This window comes from Kogia breviceps, chromosome 4 (assembly GCF_026419965.1).
Source record: "Kogia breviceps isolate mKogBre1 chromosome 4, mKogBre1 haplotype 1, whole genome shotgun sequence".
NCBI lineage: Eukaryota > Metazoa > Chordata > Mammalia > Artiodactyla > Physeteridae > Kogia > Kogia breviceps.
The window spans coordinates 181890864-181913181 of NC_081313.1; the positions used below are offsets into that span (position 1 = coordinate 181890864).

The 22318-nt window shown below is 59.5% G+C and overlaps 3 protein-coding genes and 2 non-coding genes across 13 annotated transcripts in view; 2 read left to right on the forward strand and 3 right to left on the reverse strand.

Moving 5' to 3' along the window:
- Positions 1 to 3555: 3555 nt before the first annotated feature.
- GAMT (guanidinoacetate N-methyltransferase) lies at positions 3556 to 6866 on the forward strand. 2 transcript variants are annotated; one of them, XM_059060374.2, is made up of 6 exons: positions 3556 to 3825; positions 4852 to 4997; positions 5196 to 5259; positions 5538 to 5605; positions 5790 to 5900; positions 6455 to 6866. In XM_059060374.2, the coding sequence occupies exons 1-6, from the start codon at positions 3645 to 3647 to the stop codon at positions 6593 to 6595; spliced, it is 711 nt and encodes a 236-aa protein (XP_058916357.1). In that variant the 5' UTR covers positions 3556 to 3644; the 3' UTR covers positions 6596 to 6866. The 2 variants fall into 2 exon arrangements, with proteins under 2 accessions (XP_058916357.1, XP_058916361.1); XM_059060378.2 differs by lacking the exon at positions 5790 to 5900 and having other exon boundaries at positions 3562 to 3825.
- A 596-nt stretch (positions 6867 to 7462) lies between these two features.
- Positions 7463 to 14374, reverse strand: NDUFS7 (NADH:ubiquinone oxidoreductase core subunit S7). Its single transcript, XM_059060388.2, has 9 exons — positions 14288 to 14374; positions 13971 to 14165; positions 12293 to 12326; positions 11531 to 11599; positions 10897 to 11014; positions 9426 to 9605; positions 9082 to 9128; positions 8193 to 8281; positions 7463 to 7627 (listed from the first exon to the last, which is right to left on the reverse strand). Exons 2-9 carry the CDS (start codon positions 13984 to 13986, stop codon positions 7530 to 7532), a joined length of 651 nt encoding a protein of 216 aa, XP_058916371.1. The 5' UTR covers positions 13987 to 14165; positions 14288 to 14374; the 3' UTR covers positions 7463 to 7529.
- TRNAN-GUU (transfer RNA asparagine (anticodon GUU)) lies at positions 14260 to 14333 on the reverse strand. The gene has a single exon. It is a non-coding gene; the product is annotated as a tRNA-Asn (tRNA).
- A 90-nt stretch (positions 14375 to 14464) lies between the features above and the next one.
- On the forward strand, positions 14465 to 14537 carry TRNAF-GAA (transfer RNA phenylalanine (anticodon GAA)). Its single transcript has one exon. It is a non-coding gene; the product is annotated as a tRNA-Phe (tRNA).
- A 2422-nt stretch (positions 14538 to 16959) lies between these two features.
- Positions 16960 to 22318, reverse strand: part of PWWP3A (PWWP domain containing 3A, DNA repair factor) — a 56419-nt gene continuing 51060 nt past the window's right edge. For all 8 annotated transcript variants that reach the window (XM_067033227.1, XM_059060328.2, XM_067033231.1 and 5 more), the window contains 2 exons: positions 21563 to 21651; positions 16960 to 18437 (listed from right to left, as the gene is read on the reverse strand). In XM_067033227.1, coding sequence (XP_066889328.1) covers positions 18383 to 18437; positions 21563 to 21651 — 144 coding nt within the window. In that variant the 3' untranslated portion in view covers positions 16960 to 18382. The remainder of the gene's footprint in view (positions 18438 to 21562; positions 21652 to 22318) is intronic.

Below are 22318 nucleotides of genomic sequence, written 5' to 3' on the forward strand. Positions count from 1 at the left end.
CCCTTTTCATGGCTGAGAGATGGTCCCGAGCATGGAGGGACCACATAGCGTTTATTCATCATCCGTTGATAGACACTTTGGTTGTTTCTACCCTTTGGCTACTGTGCATAATACTGTTAAGAATGTGGATGTACAAATAAATGCCCATTTGGTTCCTTTTACTTTAAAACATATCTACATGTAACGCTGTATACACATACAGTGTGTGTATAGCTGTGTCCATACAGCTACATGGACATTGCCTGGTAGAGAAGAGACCTGGGCAGAGGGTAGAGATCATGGGGACCTTGTTCTGTCATAGCTGCCACGTGACTTGTAATTATGTCATGTACTTATTACTTATTCTTGTCCATTCCCCCAGTAAGCTGTGAGCTCCAGAGGAGTCAGGGCTGGGCCCCCTGGGGTGAGGAATTCAGTATGTGCTGAATAAATGGGTGACTTTCACTTCCCAGGAAAGAGCTGCGGGCTGCTCTGTAAGGGGGGCTGGTAAGCTTTCTGCTCAGGGCCACACTGTAAGTATGTTTGGCTTTGCCAGCCGTTAGGTCTCCACGGCAATGACTCTGTGCTGTTGTAATTGGAAAGTGCCAGAGTCCATATGTGAACAAGTGGTCCTGACTATAAACTTTATTCACAGACATGCCAGTGTGACTGTTGTATAATTTTCACGTGTCTTGAAAGAGTCTTTGGATTTTTTTTTCAACCATTTAAAAATGTGAAAAGCAGGACTTCCCTGGTGGCCCAGTGGTTAAGACTTCCTGCTTCCCCTGCAGGGGACATGGGTTCAATCCCTGGTCAGGGAAATAAGATCCCGCAAGCCTCACAGCATGGCCAAAAAATAAATAAATAAATAAATAAATACGTAAAAAACATTCTCAGCTCACAGGCTGTATCAAAACCACAGAAGGGGGATGTGACCTGCAGGCTGCAGTTTACCAGCTCTATAATGTTAGAATGTTTTGATCAACTGTGTCCCTTTTCTAATCAGAAAATACATATTTTCCTTCTTTTAAAGCATCTTTTAAGACTGTGGTCTGGAGTCAGGCACACCCCTGTTCGCATCCCTCTGCCACTGATTTGCTGTTGTGTCCTTGAGAAAGCCACCTTCCCTCTCTGAGTCCCGTCTGCAAACTGCAGATAACAGCAGCACACACACGCCAGGCTCTCTTGAGAAAAGTGGACACGATGAATGACCACGTGTCAGTAATTCATTTGAAGCCATCAGCTGGGCAAGAGTGGTCACTCCATTGAGAGAAGAGGACCCCAGCCAAGGCTGGAACAGAGACCCCTTGGCTGAGTCGCCAGCCAGATTGCGCCATGCCCTCAGCCACTCTTGGGGATAGAGTCCAGGCTGCATGTAGGCGACCACTGGGAGGTGGCAGCTTGGCCAGACACGGGTGGTTGCTTATCTCCTGGGCACCAAAGCTGCAGGAAAGGCTCCCAGTTGACCACCACCTCGGCTTCCTCTTACTGTCTGTGTGGGCAGTAGCCTCTGAGACTGACCCCTACTTTCTGATATTCATAGCCTCCTGGGATTCCCTACCCTTGTGTACCTGGCTTCTAACCTGTAGGATACGGCCAGGGTGAGGGGATGTCCTTCTGTGATCAGATGGCAAACGGTTCTGACTTCCGTCTTGCTAGAAGCAAGTTGTCACTTCAGGGAGGCCCGCATGGCCAGGACTGAATGGAGTCAACAGCCAGTGAACAAGCCTGGAAGCGGACGCCTTCCCCCGCTCTGGGCGACACCTTGACTGGCAGCCCTGCCAGAGGTTGTGAAACACAGGACCCGGCTAGGCTAAGCTGCACCTGGATTCCTGACCCACCGAAAAATGATAACCATGTGTTGCTTTAAGTGGCTACATTTGGGGCAATTTGTTACATAGCAGTAGCTGATGAATACAGCCTGCCTTCTGTCTCCAGCCAGGCATTCCAGGGCATTGCTTGAGTTGGGTGACAGTAGTGAGTGCCACCTGTTTACGCGGGTGGCCCAAGGGTGCTGGCATAAGGATGCCTGCAGAGCCCCCGCCACAGTAACCAGGACAGCTGTGAGGAAACTAGACGGGCTCACGAATTCATTCAGCGTGAGCCCAGCCCTGGTGCCTGGTGACATCTACTCATCCTGCCTCCACCTGAGGGTCTCGTGGAATCCATGCTGTCCCATCCAGACCACATTAGACTCAACGTGCCCTCAGGAGTCATCAAGCATTTTCTGTGTGCCAGGCGGGCCGGACAGACAATACAACCGTGAAGGAATACCTTTGGTGAGTGAAATACCAAAGAGAGGTACTGAGAGATGAAACAGCTTTAAATGGGCCATACCCAGCCTGGAGGGACCCGGGGGGCCTCCCAGAGGAGGTGTGGGCTTGGGCATGAAGCAGAAAGAGAAGGAGACCAGGCCAGGAGAGAGGAGAAGCTGTCCAAGCAGAGGGGAGAGCGTGTGCAAAGGCCCAGGGGCAGGAGGGACACAGGAGCTCTGCAGGGGGTGGGAAGGGCCAGGGGGAGGACTCTGGAGCCCCATTAAGGCTGTGAGCAGCCATCCAGAGGTGGACGCAGAAGGGCAGGGCTGCCTGGGTTCAAACTCTGTGACCTCAGCCTCTCGGGGCCTCAGTTTCCCCATGTGTTCGCTTGGATGTGCAAAACACTTGGTCCAGATGCGGTGCTCCAGGCTCACAGCTGGTGGTCCCCTGTGTGCAGATAGATGGGAAGGGGAAGTCATGTTTCAGAACCTGGAGGAAACCCCAGCTCGCCTTGGGGGCCGGTCTCAGCGTGGCCGGCAGAGGACACAGCTGACCCCCAGGGCTGCCCTGCGGCAAGGCTTTAGGGGTGGGCACTGCAGGGCTGTCCTGCCTGCCGTCCGGGGCTGGAGGGCCCAAGGACCGCTGGGGTGGGCATTTCAGTTCCAGCACTGGAGGCCCCTGTGCGCTGAGCCCCTCATCAGGCCCCTGGGGTCTGAGGTGACCTGGGGGAGTGAGGTGAGCTCAGGAAAGGGGAGAGGCAGCACCGCACAGGAGTCAGAGTGGGGTTCATCAGGGGTTCCCACACACCGCCCTGCCGGCCATGAGATTACCCGCTTTGCCTCTGGAGCCTCAGTTTGCCCACCTGTGAAATGAGGGCGATAGAAGAAACCACTGCAGCGCTTCTGAAGATTAAGTGATTGTATTTATTTATTCTGTTTATTTTGGCCCCGCCATGCAGCTTGTGGCATCTTAGTTGCCGGACCCGCGCCCCGGGCGGTGAAAGCGCAGCGTCCTAACCACTGGACCGCCAGGGAATTCCCTACTTCCAACCGTGTCTGGAAAATCCTTAGACCCTCACACCCCGGCAAGGAGGAGGCTATTGACGCGGTGGTGACAGACGAGGAAACCGAGGCAGGAAAGCGACTGGGTGAGGACTCCGAGGTCTCGCTGCTCTGGTGCCGAGTCCGCCCGCCAGGCCTGGCGGCCGGGGAGGCGGGGGCGTCGCGGGGGTCCGGGAGTCAGTGGGGGCCGCCTTCCCCGCCGCGGCCGCTAGGGGCCGCGCGGGCCGCCGGGCAGTGCGCTCGCGCCCCGCCCCCGCTCCGCCTCCCGTCCGCCCCCTGCCCAGAAGGCCCTGCAGGGACGCGACCGTACTCCTCCCCAGCTCCCGGGGCACGCCGTCCAGCCCGCAGCATGAGCGCCCCCGCCGCGACCCCTATCTTCGCACCCGGAGAGATCTGCAGCCCCGCGTGGAGGGCGGCGCCCGCGGCTTACGACGCGTCGGACACGCACCTGCAGATCCTGGGCAAGCCGGTGATGGAGCGCTGGGAGACCCCCTACATGCACGCGCTGGCGGCCGCCGCCGCCTCCAGAGGTAGCGCCCGCCGGGCGCGCGGGGTCGACCGAGGCCGGGGCCGCTGGGACCCGGCGCCCGCCCGCTCTCCAGCGACGTGGCGGAACCTCTGCGTTCCTCTTTCCTCGCCTGGAAACGGGGCCGCTCGCGAGGGCAGCGGGGTAGTCCTGGGGCGCTGCGGGAGCCCTGAGTACCGGGAACCCCCTCTCCGGGGGGGCACCGAGGCCCCGACCCCGCGAAGGGGTCGGGCTGGGTCGGGGGATAGGTTCTCAGACGCGGAACTCAGCCGCCGGCCCCCCCGCCCGAGGTCGAGGACAGGGGAGTGGCGGCTTGGCGAGGTGCTGCCCAGGCCCGCTTGGGTAATGTTCCTGCCCAGGAGTCGCGGGAGGCCCTGCCCTGGCTAAGAATAGCTCTGGTAAAGCTGAGGCCTGGAGACAGCTGTCGGGGGGTGGCCCTGCACCTGGTGTCAGATCCCGCGGGGTGCCGAGGGCTCCCCACGACCCCCAGAGGCCGGGCACACCACCTCTGGGCTTCTGTGTTCCCATCTGGCAAATGGGCACAGCCAGTGTCCCTGCATGGTTAGGGCGTTTCTCCCCTCCTCTATGACCCAAAGGGGCTCGACCCCCGCCCCTCACTGCTCCAGGCCTGGGCCTTGAATCCTGGTCCTCCCTTGCCCTTACTTTGTAGATTTCATTGTTTGTTGCGGGGGCAGGAGACGCTGCCCAAATCAGGAGTTAAGCGCCCTCAGTGCAAACAGCATAGGCCAGGGCTCAAAGTCCAGGGTCTGCCTTGCCCCGTGGGCCAGCCCAGAAGCCGCCATCCGTGGCCTCCCCGGCAGGCCACCCTCTCTGGCTGCTGGACCCGGGCCCACGCTGTTCCCTCTCAGGGCTGCCCTGTTCTGTTCCACCCCCCACCTTTGCTCTGCCAACCGCTCGCTCCTAGTGGCAGTCGTTTCTCTCTGCCAAGGCCCTGCCCCCGCGCCCCCTCCTCCAGGCAGCCTCCCCAGCCCCACCCGGTGTGTAAGGCGTGGGCTCTCTGTCTGCCCAGGGGGCCGGGTGTTGGAGGTGGGCTTTGGCATGGCCATCGCAGCTACGAAGGTGCAGGAGGCCCCCATTGACGAGCACTGGATCATCGAGTGCAATGAGGGTGTCTTCCAGCGGCTCCAGGATTGGGCCCCACGGCAGCTGCACAAGGTGCCCGCCTCTGCCCGAGGTCCCGCTCCTCACGCGGAAGGCCCCGCCCTCGGAGTGGGTTGGGGACCTGGGGTGGCCGCAGACATGGGGGAGGTGGTCTTCTCTCTTGGGAGTTCCTCTGCCCCCTCCCTGGCAACAGGTGAAGTCCTGGGCCCCCTTTGTCCCTCAGCCTTCTCTTTCTTTCTCCCCTGCACCAAGGTGGTTCCCTTGAAAGGCCTGTGGGAGGAGGTGGCGCCCACCCTGCCAGACAGTCACTTCGATGGTGAGGGGCTCTGGGCACTGGGCGGGGGGCCTCTGCCTGGATTGCCAGCCCCTCTTTTGCCTGCTTCTGAAGCACACACGCCTTGATGTGTCACTGGGGGGGCAGAGCCCGGGGGGCAGGCACAGACACGTACAGCAGCCTGGCACTCGGGTGCGTGGACACCTCAAGAACGACCGGATGGGACACAATTCGTAGGGGCGGCTGCAGCATAGCGAACTCTGGGTTCCCAGCCACCGCAGCCAGTGTCCTGACAACGTGGCTTCTGTCCTCCCGAGCAGGGATCCTGTACGACACGTACCCGCTATCTGAGGAGACCTGGCACACACACCAGTTCAACTTCATCCGGGTAGGATCACTTGCGGTGGGACGGGGTCTGCCAGCCCTAAGGCGGGGGTCAGCCCGGTGGGCGCACCTGCTGTCCACACAGGAGGCACCTTTCCGCCGTTCCCCTGACCTGGCGGGAGGCCCGATGGGAACGCCCCTGCACCCCCCCACCCCCTCCTGACCACTGTCGCCCCCACCCCGGCCAGGACCATGCCTTCCGCCTGCTGAAGCCGGGGGGCGTCCTTACCTACTGCAACCTCACCTCCTGGGGGGAGCTGATGAAGTCCAAGTACTCAGACATCACCACCATGTTTGAGGTGCCGCAGCCTGGGCGCTCCCTGCCCCGCCCCCCGCCCCACCCCCGGCAGCGACTTTGGGTGGGGAGGCAGCTGGGGTCACCTGAGACCTGGGGAGGGTCCCTTGCCTCTGGGCCTGGGGGCTCATCTCTTGGGTGGACTCTGAGCCTCCATTTGTGCATCAGAAGAGGTTTCTCCCTAGCTCAACGACCTTAGATGGCTCCCCAGTGCCCTCGAGACACAGGGAATCAGCCCAAGGTCCCCAGCGGCATCTCCTCACTCTGCCCCCCTCCACCCGGGGTGCATCTTTATGGGTCTAGCCGCCCCTTGTCTTGGGCCTTTGCCCACTCGGCTCCCTCTGCCTGCGAGGACGTGCGGGTGAGCGGCCTGGTGATACCCCATGACAGCCAGGAAGCTGTGTGGACACTTGGAGATTCTGACCAGCCCTGGGCTTCAGCATTTTCTTAGCAGCCCCGCCCAGTCCCCAAGGGCCTTGGCACTTGTAGGGGTGGCTGGCACGGTGTCTCCTGAGGCCCCAGGGCCCTGGAGGTGACTCGGCACCTCCCTCTGGCCAGGAGACACAGGTGCCGGCCCTGCTGGAAGCGGGCTTCCGGCCGGAGAACATCCACACACAGGTCACGGAGCTGGTCCCGCCGGCCGAATGCCGCTATTACGCCTTCCCGCAGATGATCACGCCCCTGGTCAGCAAGCACTGAGCCCACGGGGCCCACCGGCTCAGCTGCCCACGCCATCCTGGGCGCTCTGGGCTTCAGGAACCCCTAACCCCCGGGCCCCTACTGAGCGCCTCTGTGGCCGGGAGTGCAGGCTCTGGCCCCTTCCTTGGCCCTGGTCCAGACCCACACCAGCCGCATGGCAGCAAGCTTCCCTAACCTTCTGCGCAAGGGGACGACCACTGCCTTCCTACCATGGTCCTGAGAATGAAATAAACGCTAACACTGGGTCTAGCCAGTCAGCACGAGGACACAAGCGTGTGCCTGCTTTACTCTTCCTGCCCCTCCAAAAAACAGTGCAAGGAAAGAAACCTGTTAAATTGACCACCAACGAGACAGGGGCTATACCACTCCAGTTTCTGATCCTGCCTCTGAGCCCCCGCCGTGCCCACTGCAGACACTGCCCATTAGTCACCCACGGCCCCTCCCACCCTCCCTCTGGTGGGCAGCTGGGGTCCCCAGCGGAGGTGGAACTGGGCCAGGACCTCAGAGCAGGTGGCGGCCCCAAGGCCCAGACCCTCTGGTCCCACCCAGTCAGGCTGCACCGCGATGCCTCGCTCTGAGTCGACGCCCCCCCAGCCCCGGCACCGGGACACCCTGGCTCCGCCTGCCCTGGGCCCTGGTGCCCAGCTGGTCGCCGCGGTGCCGTCTGCTCTACCCCGACCCGCTCTTGGACGCGTCCGCTCCCGCCTTCATGGGTGGGGCCTCCCACTGGGCCACGCTGGGCCCGGCACGGGCCTCGGCATCGCCATGCACAAGAGACAGGCCTGACCCCGCCAAGCAGCACTCGGCCCGCCTACCTCCCAGGCTCCCACCCCCGGCCCACACACCACGTGGAGCAGGGGCAGCCAGGCGGGTTCACCAGGTTTATTGACCGCCTCTGGGGCAACAGCGCAGCAGGGCGGCCAGGCGGCTGGCACTACCTGCGGTACCAGATCTGGAGCCTCTTCTCACGCTTGATCTTCTTCTGCAGCTGCAGGATGCCGTAGAGCAGGGCTTCGGCCGTGGGCGGGCAGCCTGGGGGGCGGGTGACACCTCAGTCTCCCTGCCCTTCCCCCTCCCCTCTGCTCTGCTCCACGTGGGGGCAACCAGGCCACTTTCCAGCGAGGGGAGGGGCAAGACAGGGCTCTGCCCCAGCAGCCCGTTAGGTCTGCACCAAGAGAGCTGGGGGGCTTGGCCCATCACGGGAAAGGAGCCAGAGGGGGGCAGGGTGGGCAGCTGCTGACCCCAGGGCTGACCTCCCAGCCAGGATGAGGGAGGCCTGGGCTACCCCTCCCAGGCCGAGCTGCCCTGTCCCCGGCCCTCCCACCACGTGACCCGGCTCGGGACCCGGGAGGACAATGTGGGCTGCCTGCCAAGCCCCAGGCCACGCCGGCGTCCTGTGAGGACCCTTGGAAAGGAATGGGGGCAGACTCTTCAGGCTGGGAGACCCTCCAGAGACAGCGGGGGGAAAGGCTGCGGTGTCACTCTTATCCTTGGCCCCCAATCTGCTTATTCTTACAAGGGGGCGAGCTGTCTCAGCGGGGCTGCGGGGGTTCTGTGAACCGGGTGGGGGCCGCGTGGTCGCCGCCTGGGGACTCACCTGGGACGTAGATGTCCACGGGCACAATGCGGTCACAGCCCCGCACCACAGAATACGAGTAGTGGTAGTAGCCGCCTCCGTTGGCGCAGCTGGTGGGGAGGGGAGCGCCAGCCGTGAGAGCCTCTCCAGTGACCCCGGCCTCCGTCCCTCGTCGCAGCCCCCCATCCGCACCCCCTCCCAACCTCAAGCAGGTGCCAGGCGGTCAGGAAAGGGCAAGACTGGGACACAGGTCACAGGAAAGACAGCGGCCACCTGAGACCTTCTGTGGGGCCGGGTGGGACAGAAACAAACGGTGGGACTGGGAACAGACGACGCTCAGTGAGAGAAGCCAGACGTGAAAGGACGCAGCGTGTGATTCCACTGACGGGAAACGTCCAGAACAGGCCAGTCCACAGACAGAGGGTGGGTTCCTGGCTGTCAGGGGCTGGGGGATGGGGGTGGGGAGTGACTGCTGATGGGGACGGGGCTTCTATTGGGGTGATGGAATGCTCTAGAATTAGAGAAGATGATTACACAACACTCAGAATGCATTAAAATCCACAAAATTGTATGTTTTGAAAAGGTGAACTCTGTAGTACGTGAATTCTACCTCAACCAAAAAAGTCAGGTGACTAAATGGCTTTTAATGATATGGAGAAATGAGGTGCTGGCTAGACGGTGAGGGGGCTGCAACGAGCTCCCAGCAGGACGTCCTTCCTGTGGTCTTAACACAGAGAAACACAACGGAACTGGACGGGCTGTTGGGGTGGGGGAGCGACTATAACAGGACAGAAGGGGATGTTCTGGACGACCCCAATCAGAAAGCAGCACAGAAACGAAACTGGAGGAGACAAGCCAGCGTGTCACCGGCGTGTCAGTCGCTGGAGCCCCCGCCCCGCCGGGCACTCACCTCCCCATAGACACCACGTAGCGAGGCTCTGGCATCTGGTCGTAGACCTGGAAGAGACGGGGGTCTGTGTGCAGCTCAAGCCTGGGGGGGGTGCTGGGGGGTTGGGGTAGGGGCAGGGGCGGGTGGGCTGGTGGGGGTAGGGGAGGGAGGGGTTGGGGTGGGGGCAGGGGCGGGTGGGCTGGTGGGGGTAGGGGAGGGAGGGGTTGGGGTGGGGGCAGGGGCGGGTGGGCTGGTGGGGGTAGGGGAGGGAGGGGTTGGGGTAGGGGCAGGGGAGGGGGGGCTGGTGGGGGGAGGGGAGGGAGGGGTTGGGGTAGGGGAGGGGCGGGTGGGCTGACGGGGCACACCTTGCGGAGCGCGGGGGCCATCTTGTTGGTGAGCGTCCCGGCCACGATCATCACGTCGGACTGGCGGGGGCTGGCGCGGAAGACCACGCCAAAGCGGTCCATGTCGTAGCGGGGCGCGGCCATGTGCATCATCTCCACGGCACAGCAGGCCAGGCCAAAGGTCATGGGCCACAGGGAGCTCTGCAGGGCAGAGCAGTCGGCCCGTGAGTGGGCGAGTGGCCCACCGTGTTTAAAGAGATTGGACGATTTCACGTAGGAAAATCTGTTTCTAGCCTTTTCTGGGCCCTGCCCACAGCAACCATGTGACCTCCAGATCCCGAAGGCCGTCCCGGTCATCGGCCTGAACCTGATGCCCCAGCCCAGGACTGTGTGACAGGAGGGCCAATTGAGTTAGGCCCGTGGGTCTACACTTCCCAGCAGCCACATTACCAAAAAGAAAAACAGACAAAAATAAAACCAAGTGCAATTAGCCTTAATAATATAGTCCACGTAACCCGGAATATCCTAAATCCCAGCCTCCAACATGGGCGCTTGCTGCTCTGAGTGCCCAGTGGCCACACATGGCACAGATCTAGACCCTGGGGCTCAGCACCCTGGAAGGTCTTGTTCCCAACACCGCCTGGACTCAAAGTGCCAATTCCTCCAGGAAGCCCTCCTGGATGCCCCCTGACTTCCCTCCATCCTTTGGTGCCTGATATCACCCCCGCCCCCACCCACAAGCTGTTCTCCACCAGAGCTTTCTCTGCCTGTCTGTGTCCAGTCTGGGATCTGGCCAAGGTCCCTGCTGCCCTGTGGATGTCCCAATTCAGGTGACAGGGCTCGGGTCACACAGCAGGCAAGGGCTGCCCAACACGGCAGGGCCATGGCTCCACAGCGCATGGCCACAGCGACCATTGCCGCCCTGGAGCTGTGGGCCTGGAGGGACACTCGCTGTGGACTCGCTGGTCACACAGACACCAGGACAGCACCAGCCCGCCCGTCAATGGGGGATTGTTACCCAGCCAGGCACCCCGAGAGCACTGAAAGGAACCACTGTCCTGGGACAGAGGACACATGTCCGGGGGGAGACATGGACAAGCACGTGAGCACGCAGACTGTCCCACGGCCAACGTGGGGGTGGGGTGAGGGATTAGGATATTTGCTGGGAAGGAGCTACTGTCTCTATCATGTATTTCCAGTTAAAAACATGGGTTTCCCGTCAAGAGAGACAAGAGAGGAATGAACACAAGATGGAAGGAGAAGAACAGGAGGGAGGTGGCTCATCTTCTCTGGGGGCCGATGCGGGCGGCAGGGAACGCCGAGGGAAGTCAGGCCAGGAACTGCTGGGGGCAAGGCAGGGGTCCTGAGACAGAATCAAAGCCACAGGTCCCCACACGGAGGGGCCCTGGGGGAGTCCGGCCCACTCCGTAGCCACGGGAGAGTGGCTGAGCAGCCAGAGGGGCCCCACGGACGCAAACGGGGAGGGGCTCACCCGGCGGGCCCAGTTGATGAGGTCGTCCAGCTTGGCCACCACATACTCGCCCCGGCTGCTGGGAAGGGCAGCGGGTTTGGGGACCACGGCTCCGGCCTGGGACACGGCGGGGTGGGTGCTGGGCACGGGACACAAAGCAAGGGGAGGCATCAGCCAGGCAGGTTATCCCCGGCCGGGCCCAGCCCAGAGCAGCCTCTCAGCGGGCAGGACAAAGCCGCGGTCACGGCGGCTCCCCAGAGCGGCACTGGAAGTAGCCGTGAGGCCAGGTCTGCAGCAGCCCTACGTCCCGCCTGGGGCAGGACGCGCCCGCTCAGCACCAGGGTGAGAGATGGTGTGGACAGGCCTCTACCGCCTGAGGCCCAGCAGGACCCTGTCCTCTCGGGGACTGTTTCGCCGTCTGCAAAACAGGCTCGGCTGACATACTCTTTAGCGAGGGCCCTTCCGGTCTGGAGCTGTGCAGCCGTTGGCCTGGGCGCACAGGAGCAGGCTGAGCAGGACTCTGAGGGCAGGGACGCCCTCACATACCCCGCTGGGTGGTGGGAGTGCCCCGGAGTTGCCACGGGCTGCTGCTGTGCTGGGGTGGGGGGATGGGGGGACTTCAGGGTGTGTGGGCTCCCGGGAAGGCTGGCCTCACCTGCTTGGGCTGTCAGCGGCCGAGCTCGGATGGACCCCGCGCACCTGCAGAGCCGCGCCCACGCCAGAGCTGCAGGGAGACAGACCGCCCACGATTAGGAGCCCGGGGCGCCCCAACGCGCTGTGACAGGGTTACCCCGGGGCCAGGATGGGGAAACTGACCAGGGGGTCAAACCCAGCCCACCGCCGGTTTTCGTAAATAAAGTTTTATTGACACATAACCACACCATTCACTTCCTTGGTGTCTGGGACTCTTTGTAGAGAGGCACAGCCAAAAACGGTTACCATTTGGCCCTTTATGGAAAAAAAAATATCTGCTGATCCCTGGTCTAGAGTGTGCCTGGTTTTCATTTGATACTTCCCTCATTTCCCCCATCTTCCCTTTGCTTTGCAGTGAGTGTGTATTTTATTCGTAGGGAAAAGGCCTTATCAAAACAAACTCAGCCCAAATCCGAGAGCCTGGCAGCCACCTACCTTCCTGTCCCAAGGAGGCCTACATGGGGCTGCCATCAGAGCAAACGTGCTGAATGCCTTTCGTGCGCCAGGTAGCGACTGGGCTCTGAGGGTACTAGGGCAGGCAGACGTGGGGTTGGATGCCAGTTGGCCCCTGGCCTGGTGCTGAGGGAGGGCCCGCCCAGATCTGAGGCCCCCTGACAGCCAGCCCCCTCTGAGCCCCTCCCTGCCAGGGCCTCATTGCAGGGTGTCAGGATCAGAGATGCAGACATGCAGGCATTGGAAGGAAGGCAGGCAGGCAGGCACTCACCGAAGAGCAAGGATCCCGCGGAGCAGGCCGGGAGCTGCAGAAAGAACCACAGGGTGGGGGCAGTGAGTTGTGGCAGCACCAGAGACCACAAATGGCCCGGAGGGTCCAGCCTCCAGGTGTTTGCCCGTCAGGCCCCCCACGTGGTGCGCCCGCCCTCTCACTCTATCTCCATTCCATTTAACAAACAATTGATAAAGAGCAATCTTTCAGGGGAATTCCCTGGTGGTCCAGTGGTTAGGACTCCACGCTTCCACTGCAGGGGGCTCGGGGAGCTAAGATCCTGCAAACGGCAAGGTGTAGCCAAAAAAAAAAAAGTGATCTTTCAGAATGTGAACCAGACAGTGTCATTCCCCTGCTTCCAACCCCACACTCCACATCAGAGCCACCTTCTCTTTCCTCAGGAATGTCAGTGTCCCTCCTGTCTCAGAGCCTTTGCACTTGCTGTCCCCTCTGCCTGGAACACCCCTCTCATGGGGCAGCTTTCAGCTCAAATGCCTGGGTCTACACTAGCTCCCCAGGCCCTCTTGATCCTGTCACCCTGTTCTATCTCTATCCACAGGTCCTCCTGTGGCGCCTGCCTCCCCCTGATGCTAGGGCCTCCCTGGGTTCCCCAGTGTCTGTCTCGGCCTCGGCTCAGACTGACAGGCATGTGTCAAGTCAACAAACCCATAGACATCAGCGAGGCTCCAAGCCCTGGGCTGGGAGTTCTGGGGTTTCAGAGGCTGGGCAAGGAGTCCAGGCTAACAGCCCAGCCCCGGACTCTTGTGCAAGCTGCCCCTCTCTGAGCCTCAGCTCCCCCACCTGAAAATGTAGGGCTTTGGGTAATCTCACAGCACAGTAAATGCCCATCAGCTCCAAGGTGAGGGGATTCCAGCCTCTAGACCAGACATTCTTAGCAAGGGGCCGCTGTTGACGATTCAGCAGACCGGTGAGCTTCCACCGGGAAAAATACCCTCTTTATTGTCACCAACGTCTTACTGAAAACTGGCCTTTCCTTAAAATCTGAGTGTAGCCAAAACCACACAGGTATTAGCGAGACCGAGGATTTTTCACCAACAGAAATGACAGTGGTTTCCTAACCCCGACAGAGAGGCTGCAGCCAACTCTGTGTAAAGGAACGTGTCCACTTCTCACTCCTTCAAAGTCACAGCAGTAGGCAGATCCGCCACTAAACCTCGGCTTTCCAGGCATGAATAATGAAGCACCCGGACTGCGAACTGACCCCCGGTTCCCAGGCAGTATCCTGGCAACTGTCAGTATAACCGCTTTCCTTTGCAACCCTGTGAATCCATCCTATGCGTTTAATCGCTAATCGGAGGAAAGGTCCCCGGAGCAACCAGCGTTTGGACGCCTTCTCTGCGGGTGACCGCCCCTTCCCGGGGTGGCAGGGTGCCGGGGGCGCATCCCTGCCCGGCCAGGCCGCGTGACCTCCAGCGGTTCCAGCCGCTCTCTGGGCCTCAGTTTCCTCGGATGTCGGGGCTGCTGTCCCCTCTCCGCCTCCTCCCGGAAACTTCAAGGGCAGCATCCCGGGCCGAGACTGGGTCCCTCCCGCTCCCTCCCCGGCCCCGTCCCGAGGCTGGGAGCCTGCGTCGCCCTCGGCCTCCGCTTCCCCAAGCGGCCGGGCGGAAGGGCGCCCGGAGCGACCCAAGCCCCGACCCCGCCGCCCCGACTCGCTCACCCGCCAGTGCCGCCATCTTGGCCTCGGCCTTCAGACAACCTCTATGGTCCGTCCTCTTCAGAGCTCCGGGTCCCCCGGGCCGTCGCCCAAAGTGCCTCGGCTCGTGCTCGGAAACCGGAACTTGGGCGGGGACGTTCCGACTCTGTGGAATCTTCCCCACCGCGCGCCGCCAGACGCCCCACGCAGGACAGAAGGCTACGGAAGTGCGCGGGGAGGGTCGTGGCAAAAGAAGGCGAGCCGTCCACCCTCTTCTTCTTACCAGGGGAAGGAAAAGACAAAAGAACACACCCGTCCCTGGGTGGGCTCGAACCACCAACCTTTCGGTTAACAGCCGAACGCGCTAACCGATTGCGCCACAGAGACCGTGCTGCAACCCGTTTCTAGGCGCGACCCTACGAGGCATGCGCAGCCCGCAGGGGCGGCCCGAGCTGCGCCTGCACGCAAGCGGCTCAGCGTGGGGCGGAGTCGGGGGCGGGGGCAACCCGTGCTGCGCAGCCGAAATAGCTCAGTTGGGAGAGCGTTAGACTGAAGATCTAAAGGTCCCTGGTTCGATCCCGGGTTTCGGCAGGCGTTTTGGCGCGAACAGCGTTCTTTTTTGCTCCAAGCTGATCCAGCTTCTCCCAGCACTTTTACCCAGAATGTGTCGATTTTGACCTTTCCTCCCCAGAATCCTCTCCATTCTTCAGATGAGGAGCTGGGCTGCTGGCAACGCGGGAGGGCTTTAGAACAAGGCCTCATCCCCACCCACCCCGGTCCACCCCCAAAACTACGATCCCAGCCCAAATGACCCCCTTCCCGACTCCCATTTACAATATTTTTTAAGTGGCAGGATTAGAACGAATGTGATTGTCAAAAGGAACACTACTGAATACCAAAAGCGCCAAAAGGGAGTTTGCAGAGACACCTTCTGCTCGGATGTCGTTTAACTGTGACAGTCCTGCTGGGTACCTATTCTGCCCATTTTACAATACATATGGGGAAACTGAGGTTGCCCCGTTCCCAACGGGGGAACGCAGGTGAGGAGCAGGGCTGGCTCCTGGCGAGGGAGGACCACCCCAGGTGTGTCCTGGAGCCCGACGGCACGGTCCCGGGAAGGGGAGGCGGGGCGCCGGTGGTGACACACAGGAGAAAAGAGCGGGGCTGGGCCGAGGGACAGGTCTGTTGGGAATCCTACACCTCCTTGTCCTCAGTTCCCACAACTGGCCAGGCTGTGGAGCTGGAATTTTTTAATTAAAATAAACCTTGTACTTCCAAATAGTATGATTCAGAGAAAAGTTGTCAAACCTAGTACAGAGTTCGCTGTACTCATCACCCAGTCTCTCCTACTGCTAACATTTTACACTGACGTTAACAATTCATGACCCAATGTGTATACATCACCAACTCATGTCCAGGCATTATTGAGGCTCCTGTTTTCTCCTAACGTTCCTTGTCCTGTGAGCCAGGCACCTGGGAGCCAAGCCCCCCGCCTCACTCGAGCCCTCAGACATCTGACTGCGACCTCCTGAGACCACAGAACAGCCCGGTCAAGAGAGAATGTTGCTTCCAGCCGCCAGGGGCCGGTTCACTGCTAAGGCGGGGATGCATAACTAATACAGCAGGGGCATCAGCTGTCAGGGTGATGGATTGGATGGGGAGGGGAGGTGGACAGGAGGTAAGAGCCTGCATCAGGAAACTGGGACGTCAAGGGAGAGACCTGAAACAGAGAAGGAGGTCTGATAGAGCAGGGGGTTAACAGAGGGTTCACCACAATTCCGGGAACACTGAGGGTCAGTGAGGGGGTGAGGGGCAGGTGGGTAGGTGGGGAGGAGGTAGGGGGGAGAGGAGGGGGAGCCAGGGCTGGAGGAGGTGGGGAGCAGGATCTGGAAGGAGTGGAGCAGGGGCAGGAGGATGGGGGGAGCAGGGGCTGAGAGGGGAACCAGGACACGAAAGCCTGGCCGTAGAAGCCATGCACTCGGGGGAGGGGCACTGACCGCACTGCATAGACGTGCCTGCCTGATTTGAGATTGTGTGTGGGTGTGCATCCCTCGTCTTAATCAATTTCCTAGATAAATGACAGACTTAAAGAGGTGCGCAAGTGAACACAAGGAAAACTCCCCCTTCCAGGAAGTGGTTTTGTTGATGCACCGCTCCTTGCACTGGGGGGTCTGATCGTCCCCTCATGCCATCTGGGCTGGAGTGAGAAAGGTACAGCGACTGTAGGACAAGCATCGCAGGGTCTGGGGTCAGGGGTCTGGCTGAAAAAGGTTCAGGAAGGGTGGCTGTGAGTGGTGAGAGGTGACCGGGGCAGGAGTGGCCCCCCGGGGAGGGGACGGGACACGGGGTGGGGGTGGGGGTGAGCAGGGTGGCCGTGCAGAGGTGCGGGCTGCTGAGACGCCAGCTGGATGGAGCCCAGACAGCTGAGGGGGAACGCCGGGTGAGGGTGGGTGCAGGGAAGCTGGGGCTGTGGTGGATGGGGGTGCAGGAGGCCACGGGCCGGCCGGTGGGGGCCCCGGCTGCACCCTGTGTTATGCTGGGTCTCTCTTCTTGATGCCAAAGCAGCCCAGTGCGCCGGCTTCCCGGGGGCCAGGGCCACCTCACAGCCCCTCCTGGAACATTCCTCACTTAGTCAGCTGGCTCTGCCTTCCTAACCACTACCCAGCGCCAGTTTGGGGCATCAACAGACGCCCACCCAGCACTGCCTGCCCCAGTGGCCCTGGGACAAAGTTTCAAGACGAACAAAAACATAATACAGTGGGAGTCAGGAGCTGAAGACACCTGCTGGGGCGCAGGACTGGGAGGGGCTGGGCGCCGAGCAGCAGAAGCCTCCGGCACCTCTGGTCAGCACCCGGCTCACCTGACAGACACCGGCTCTGCCCGGCAGACAGGGAACCCACCTCCCCAGCCAGGCTAGGGAAGGAGCCTCCAGAAGCAGCCGTAGGGTACAGCGTGGCCGGCCCGAGTGCCCGAGGTGGGCTGCGCGTGGCACCCAGGAAAGAACAGGCAGGGCTGCAAAACGGCATTTAATTCCAGTCTGAATAGTTCAATTCCACAACCAGAGCTCAGAACACAGATATATAAAAATACTTCACGACAACGGAATAGTCCACATGGATGCCTCACCCACAAGGGCACCCTGCTCTCCATCCTGACCCACTTCAAGGAGGCCTGCTGTCTAGACCTTTCTAGAAGGGAGCGAGGCCACGGCACAGATGCTGGTGGGGCCATCCTCCCAAGCCTGGCCCACGTGGGACGCGCCCCCGACCGCCCTGGGGGGCAGCTCAGCAGGACCTCCAGGGCCGTGTGTCTGCACCTCTGCTTAGGTTTCAGCAAAACCAGCAGAGACACCACACGCAGGTCCCCACAGTGACCTCTGCACCTCCTTCCCGCGGGGACCCAGCCTCCTGTCAGGGTCAGGGCCCATGTCCCCAGCGCCCGCGAGAACCTCTCCCCAGCTGTCCTCTGCAGCAGCCGCTCGCTGGCCGGTGCCGGCTTCGGGGAGGACCGGCCGTGCTCAGACGCCGCGGCGCAGCCGTCACGGGCGGGGGGTACTTGGCTGCTTCCTTCCACAGGCAGCCTCGCGTCCGCTTAGAATAAATAATCCACCGTGTGTGGCTTTAAACCAGAACAGAATTTCTGTGACCACGTCAAGGACCGGGCCTTCACACAACTCTCTCCAAAGGTGTGGCGGGCGCGGGGAGGGGGGAGGCCCTGAGCCTGGGAGGCTCAGGCATCGGGGGACCCATCTGTGCTTCGGGCTTCCAGACAAAGGACTGGTTTCCACAGAAGCCGGGCCGCGACCTCACGGCCCAGGCCGTGCACACAATGACCTTGGCCGGGCCGGGCGGGCGCAGCAGCCCGGTGGGATCATCACAGCTATCTGGACAGTTGGCTGCGCGGTGACAAGGCCGGGCGGAGAAACCCACATGGGGGCCGTGCGGAAAGAGGCTGGAAAGACTGCCAGTCTGTCTGCTCTCCTGCACCAGTCCCAGCAGAGGCCAGGGCACGGGAAAGCAGCGGGTCTCGGGTCCTGCCTCTTACAAACACGGGTTTGCCTCAAAAACATGTAACAGAGGCACAGCAAACTTAGGAGCCGTCGTAAGAGGAGCCACACACAGGAGGGAAACAAACGGAAAAAAATACATTGATGTTGCGGGAGCCGTACGTTCATATCAGTCTTTAAAGCTCCTGTTTAATGTTGGGTACAGTGCTTTTCAACATAAAACACAAACGTGCACCTTCTGTGAACCTACACGGTACAGTCACAGGTAATGATGTAAAGTTAAAAAAAAAAAAAAAAAAAAGTCTCTGTCCTTTCAAACCCTTTCAGGAGCTGCACCTTCCACAAGAGCCAGGAAAACAGAGGTGGCAGTCGTCAAGGAGGCCGACGGCCCGCCTGTACTCCAGAGCGCAGGGCCTTGCCTCCACCGGCCTCAGCTTCGCCGGCTCCTTTCTTCCAGGAGCTGCGTATCAAATATTTCTTTTTCCCTGCAAAACCAAAAGGAGATCACTTCGTTTTAGTCAGCAATGGTGTTTTAATAAACATAAACCCTCTCCCAAGGCAAGAGAAATCAAAGAAAAATAAACAAATGGGTTCCTAACCAAACGTATAAGCTCTTGCACAGCAAAGGAAACCATCAACCTATGGACTGGAAGAAAATATTTACAAATCATGTGACTGAAGAGGGCTTGATTTCCAAAATACACAAACAGCTGATACAACTCAATAACAAAAAAACAAACAATCCAATCGAAAAACGGGAAGAAGACCTAAATGCAAATTTCTCCAAACAAGACAGACAGGTGGCCGACAGGCACACGAAAAGATGGTCAACATCGCTATTAGAGACCTGCAGACCAAAACGACAATGAGGTTATCACCTCACACTGGTCAGAATGGCCATCGTTATAAAGTCTACAAGTTAACAGGAGATCTCCCTGGTAGCGCAGTGGTTAAGATTCCGTGCTCCCAATGCAGGGGGTATCACCTGATCCCTGGTCAGGGAACTGGATCCCACATGCATGCCACAACTAAGACCCGGTACAACCAAATAAATAAACATTAAAAAAAAAAAAAAAAGTCTACAAATAGCAAATGCTGGAGAGGATGTGGAGAAGAGGGAACCCTCCTCCTACACTGTTGGCGGGAATGTTAAGTTGGTGCAGCCACTATGGATAACAGTACGGAGATGCCTCAAAAAAGTAAAAACAGAGCTACCATATGATCCAGCAATCCCACTCCTGGCATATACCCAGGCAGAACTCTAAACTCGAAAAGACAGGGACTTCCCTGGCGGTCCAGTGGTTGGGACTTCACCTTCCAATGCAGGGGGTGTGGGTTCTGTCCCTGGTCAGGGAGCTAAGATCCCACATGCATCATGGCCAAAAGACCAAAACGCAAAACAGAAGCAATATTGTAACAAATTTAACGAAGACTTTAAAAATGGTCCACGTCGAAAAAAATCTTTAAGAAAAAACGAACAGATACATGCACCCCAACGTGCATAGATTGCAGCACTCTTCACAACAGCCAAGACACGGAAACAACGTAAGTGTCCACCGATGAGTAGATAAAGAAAATGTGGTACGCATATACAATAGCATATTACTCAGCCATAAAAAAGAACAAAATAATGCCATTTGCATCAACACAGATGGACCTAGAGATGATCATACTAAGTGAATTATTTGTAGTTTTCTTTGGCCATGCCACGCGGCTTGCGGGACCTTAGTTCCCCAACTAGGGATGGAAGCTGTGGCTGCGGCAGTGAGAGCACGAGCTCCTAACCACTGGACCGCCAGGGAAATCCCCACACTGAGTGAAGTAAATCCAGCAGAAAGAGACAAATACCATACGGTGTCACTTATATGTGGAATCTAAAATTTGACACAAATGAACTTATTTGCAAAACAGACACAGACTCACAGACATAAACTTATGGTTGCCAAAGCGGAAGGGTGGGAAGGGATAAAGTGGGAGTTTGAGATTAACAGATGCACACTGGTATATAAAAAATAGATGAACGTCAAGGATTTACTATATAGCACAGGGAGCTATACTCCGTATCTTGTAACAAACTGTAGTGAAAAAAATCTAAAAAAAAAGAACACAGACACACACGCGTATACGTATAACTGAGTCACTTTGCTGTACACCTGCAAGTAACATAATATTGTAAGTCAATTATACTTCAGTTAAAAACAAACAAACAAAAAAAACTCCCATCAACAGAGAAGTGAGTGTTTCCTGGGGACGGAGCTTCCGTCTGGGAAGATGAGAAAGTTCTGGAGATGAAGACTGCCCAACAATGGGAGTGTGCTGAATGCCACCGAGCTGTGCGCTTGCAAGAGTTAAGATGCTCAATTTTACAATATGGGTATTTCACCACAGTGAAGAAAAATACACTACAGAGAAAAAATGACGAAATATCAAATTGTCCTTGAAATGGCTATCTGTTAACAAAAGCATTACACGATCAGTTAGTTGACTGGCCGCCCCTCTGAGGATCAGCAAGGACTGTGACCGTGAGGGGGACGACCCAAAGGTAACCGGAGTGCAGCGGCCTAAGGAGCCCACGAGGAGACCCAAACCTGCCGTGGTACCAAGGCTCGATGGTTTGGGCACAAGAACCTAAACGCAACCACAGTGTGAAAAGAAGCAGGAGGTGGGGCTTCCCTGGTGGCGCGGCGGTTAAGAGTCCGCCTGCCGATGCAGGGGGCGCGGGTTCGTGCCCCGGTCCAGGAGGATCCCGCGTGCCGCAGAGCGGCTGGGCCCGTGAGCCGTGGCCGCTGAGCCTGCGCGTCCGGAGCCTGTGCTCCGCAACGGGAGAGGCCACAGCAGTGAGAGGCCCGCGTACCACAAAAAAAAAAAAAAAAAAAAAACCCCAAAGAAGCGGGAGGTGGACACACCGGGACAGACCCACTGCCCGACTGACAGGTGGCCCAAGGGACCCGTGGCTGCCCAGGCTCGGCGCTCAGACCGTGTCCCTGAGGCGGCAGGGCGCGGCCGGGGCACAGCCCGCGGCCCTCCACAGGCAGCCGGGCGGCCTGCAGCCGGCTGAGGCCGTGGGAAAGTCAGGGCGCCCTCCGCCCGGCGGCCCGAGCAGGAGGGTGGCGGCAGCTGGAGACGGGCCGCTCGGACCTCACTGCCCCGGGAGCACCGTCTCTCTGCTGGGTGTGCAGGGCAGCCGCTGAGGCTGGGGACAGTCTGTACCACCAGACCCTAGTTGAGTCTTCAGCCTGTCACTGGCACGCGGCCCCGCCTGCTCCCAGCGAGGCCTGGCAGCCGGCCCAGAGACGGGATTAGGGGCTCCAGAGCGCCAGTCCAGGGCGCTAACCACGCCAGCATGAGAGGAACATCTTGATCACGGCATTCTTCCCACCAGCCAGGGAGGTCCGGGCAGCGGCTGCTGCTTAATCTCACTGTTTCCTCAAACAGCCGTGGCATCGAGGCAACGGAGGAGAACGTTGGGGAGGCAAACGTCAGCCCCATGAAGGACGTAGGGCGCGGTGGGCCCAGCTCTGCCCGCTCGGACCGGGGCCCCCCAGCCCAGCCACTGCAGCCGCCGGCGTGGGGAGACGAAGCCCTTCAGGACGCAGCGCGGCCCGCCTACCGGTAGCTGAGCGAAGGTCCCCGTATGTACTTCTCCTCGGCCGTCTTGTAGTCCACAGCGTCCACTGCGGAAATGGCGCAGATGATGGCCTGCAAGAGGGCAGCGCACGTCAGGCTCGGGCCGGGCCCGGCAGCTCGCACCGAGCTCGGAGGCAGGCGGCCGCGTGGGCGTGCGGTCCAGCCACGCCCCGGCCGCCAGAGCCCTCCCAGCTCACACTCTGCAGTCTGCGAAATCTCTGCTCCTGATGTCTCCAAATTAAATCTACAATCCTCTTTTGGATGAGATGAGAGTTCATGTCACTGAAAGCAGAGAAAGGCAGAACCTGGGGACTTCCCTAGCGGTCCAGTAGTTAGGACTCCCCGCTTTCTCCGCCAGGCCTGGGTTCAATCCCTGGTTGGGGAACTAATAAGATCCCACAAGCCGTGCGGTGTGGCCATAAAAAAAGGAAAAAAAAAGGAAAAAAACAAGAAAACACAAAGCAGTAATCTGAATATACAACAGATGCCTGATATCAAAAGATCACTGTTGAGCTTCCCTGGTGGCGCAGTGGTTGAGGGTCCGCCTGCCGATGCAGGGGACGCGGGTTCGTGCCCCGGTCCGGGAGGATCCCATGTGCCGCAGAGCGGCTGGGCCCGTGAGCCGTGGCCGCTGAGCCTGCGCGTCCGGAGCCTGCGCTCCGCCACGGGAGAGGCCACAGCAGTGAGGGGCCCACGTACCACCAAAAAAAAAAAAGATCACTGTTACTTTTTTGGTGTG

Bases quoted from the DNA above. Each gene is read 5' to 3' on its own strand.
- GAMT (XM_059060374.2), top strand. From the start codon at position 3,645: ATGAGCGCCCCCGCCGCGACCCCTATCTTCGCACCCGGAGAGATCTGC. The intron at 3,826-4,851 runs GTAGCGCCCGCC...CTGTCTGCCCAG, and splicing joins GGCCGCCGCCGCCTCCAGAG to GGGGCCGGGTGTTGGAGGTG. The intron at 5,901-6,454 runs GTGCCGCAGCCT...CCCTCTGGCCAG, and splicing joins ACATCACCACCATGTTTGAG to GAGACACAGGTGCCGGCCCT.
- NDUFS7 (XM_059060388.2), bottom strand. The intron at 11,015-11,530 runs GTGAGGCCAGCC...TCCCGTGCCCAG, and splicing joins GCCGCTGACAGCCCAAGCAG to CACCCACCCCGCCGTGTCCC. The intron at 9,129-9,425 runs GTGTGCCCCGTC...CGTCTCTTCCAG, and splicing joins TGGCCCCCGCGCTCCGCAAG to GTCTACGACCAGATGCCAGA.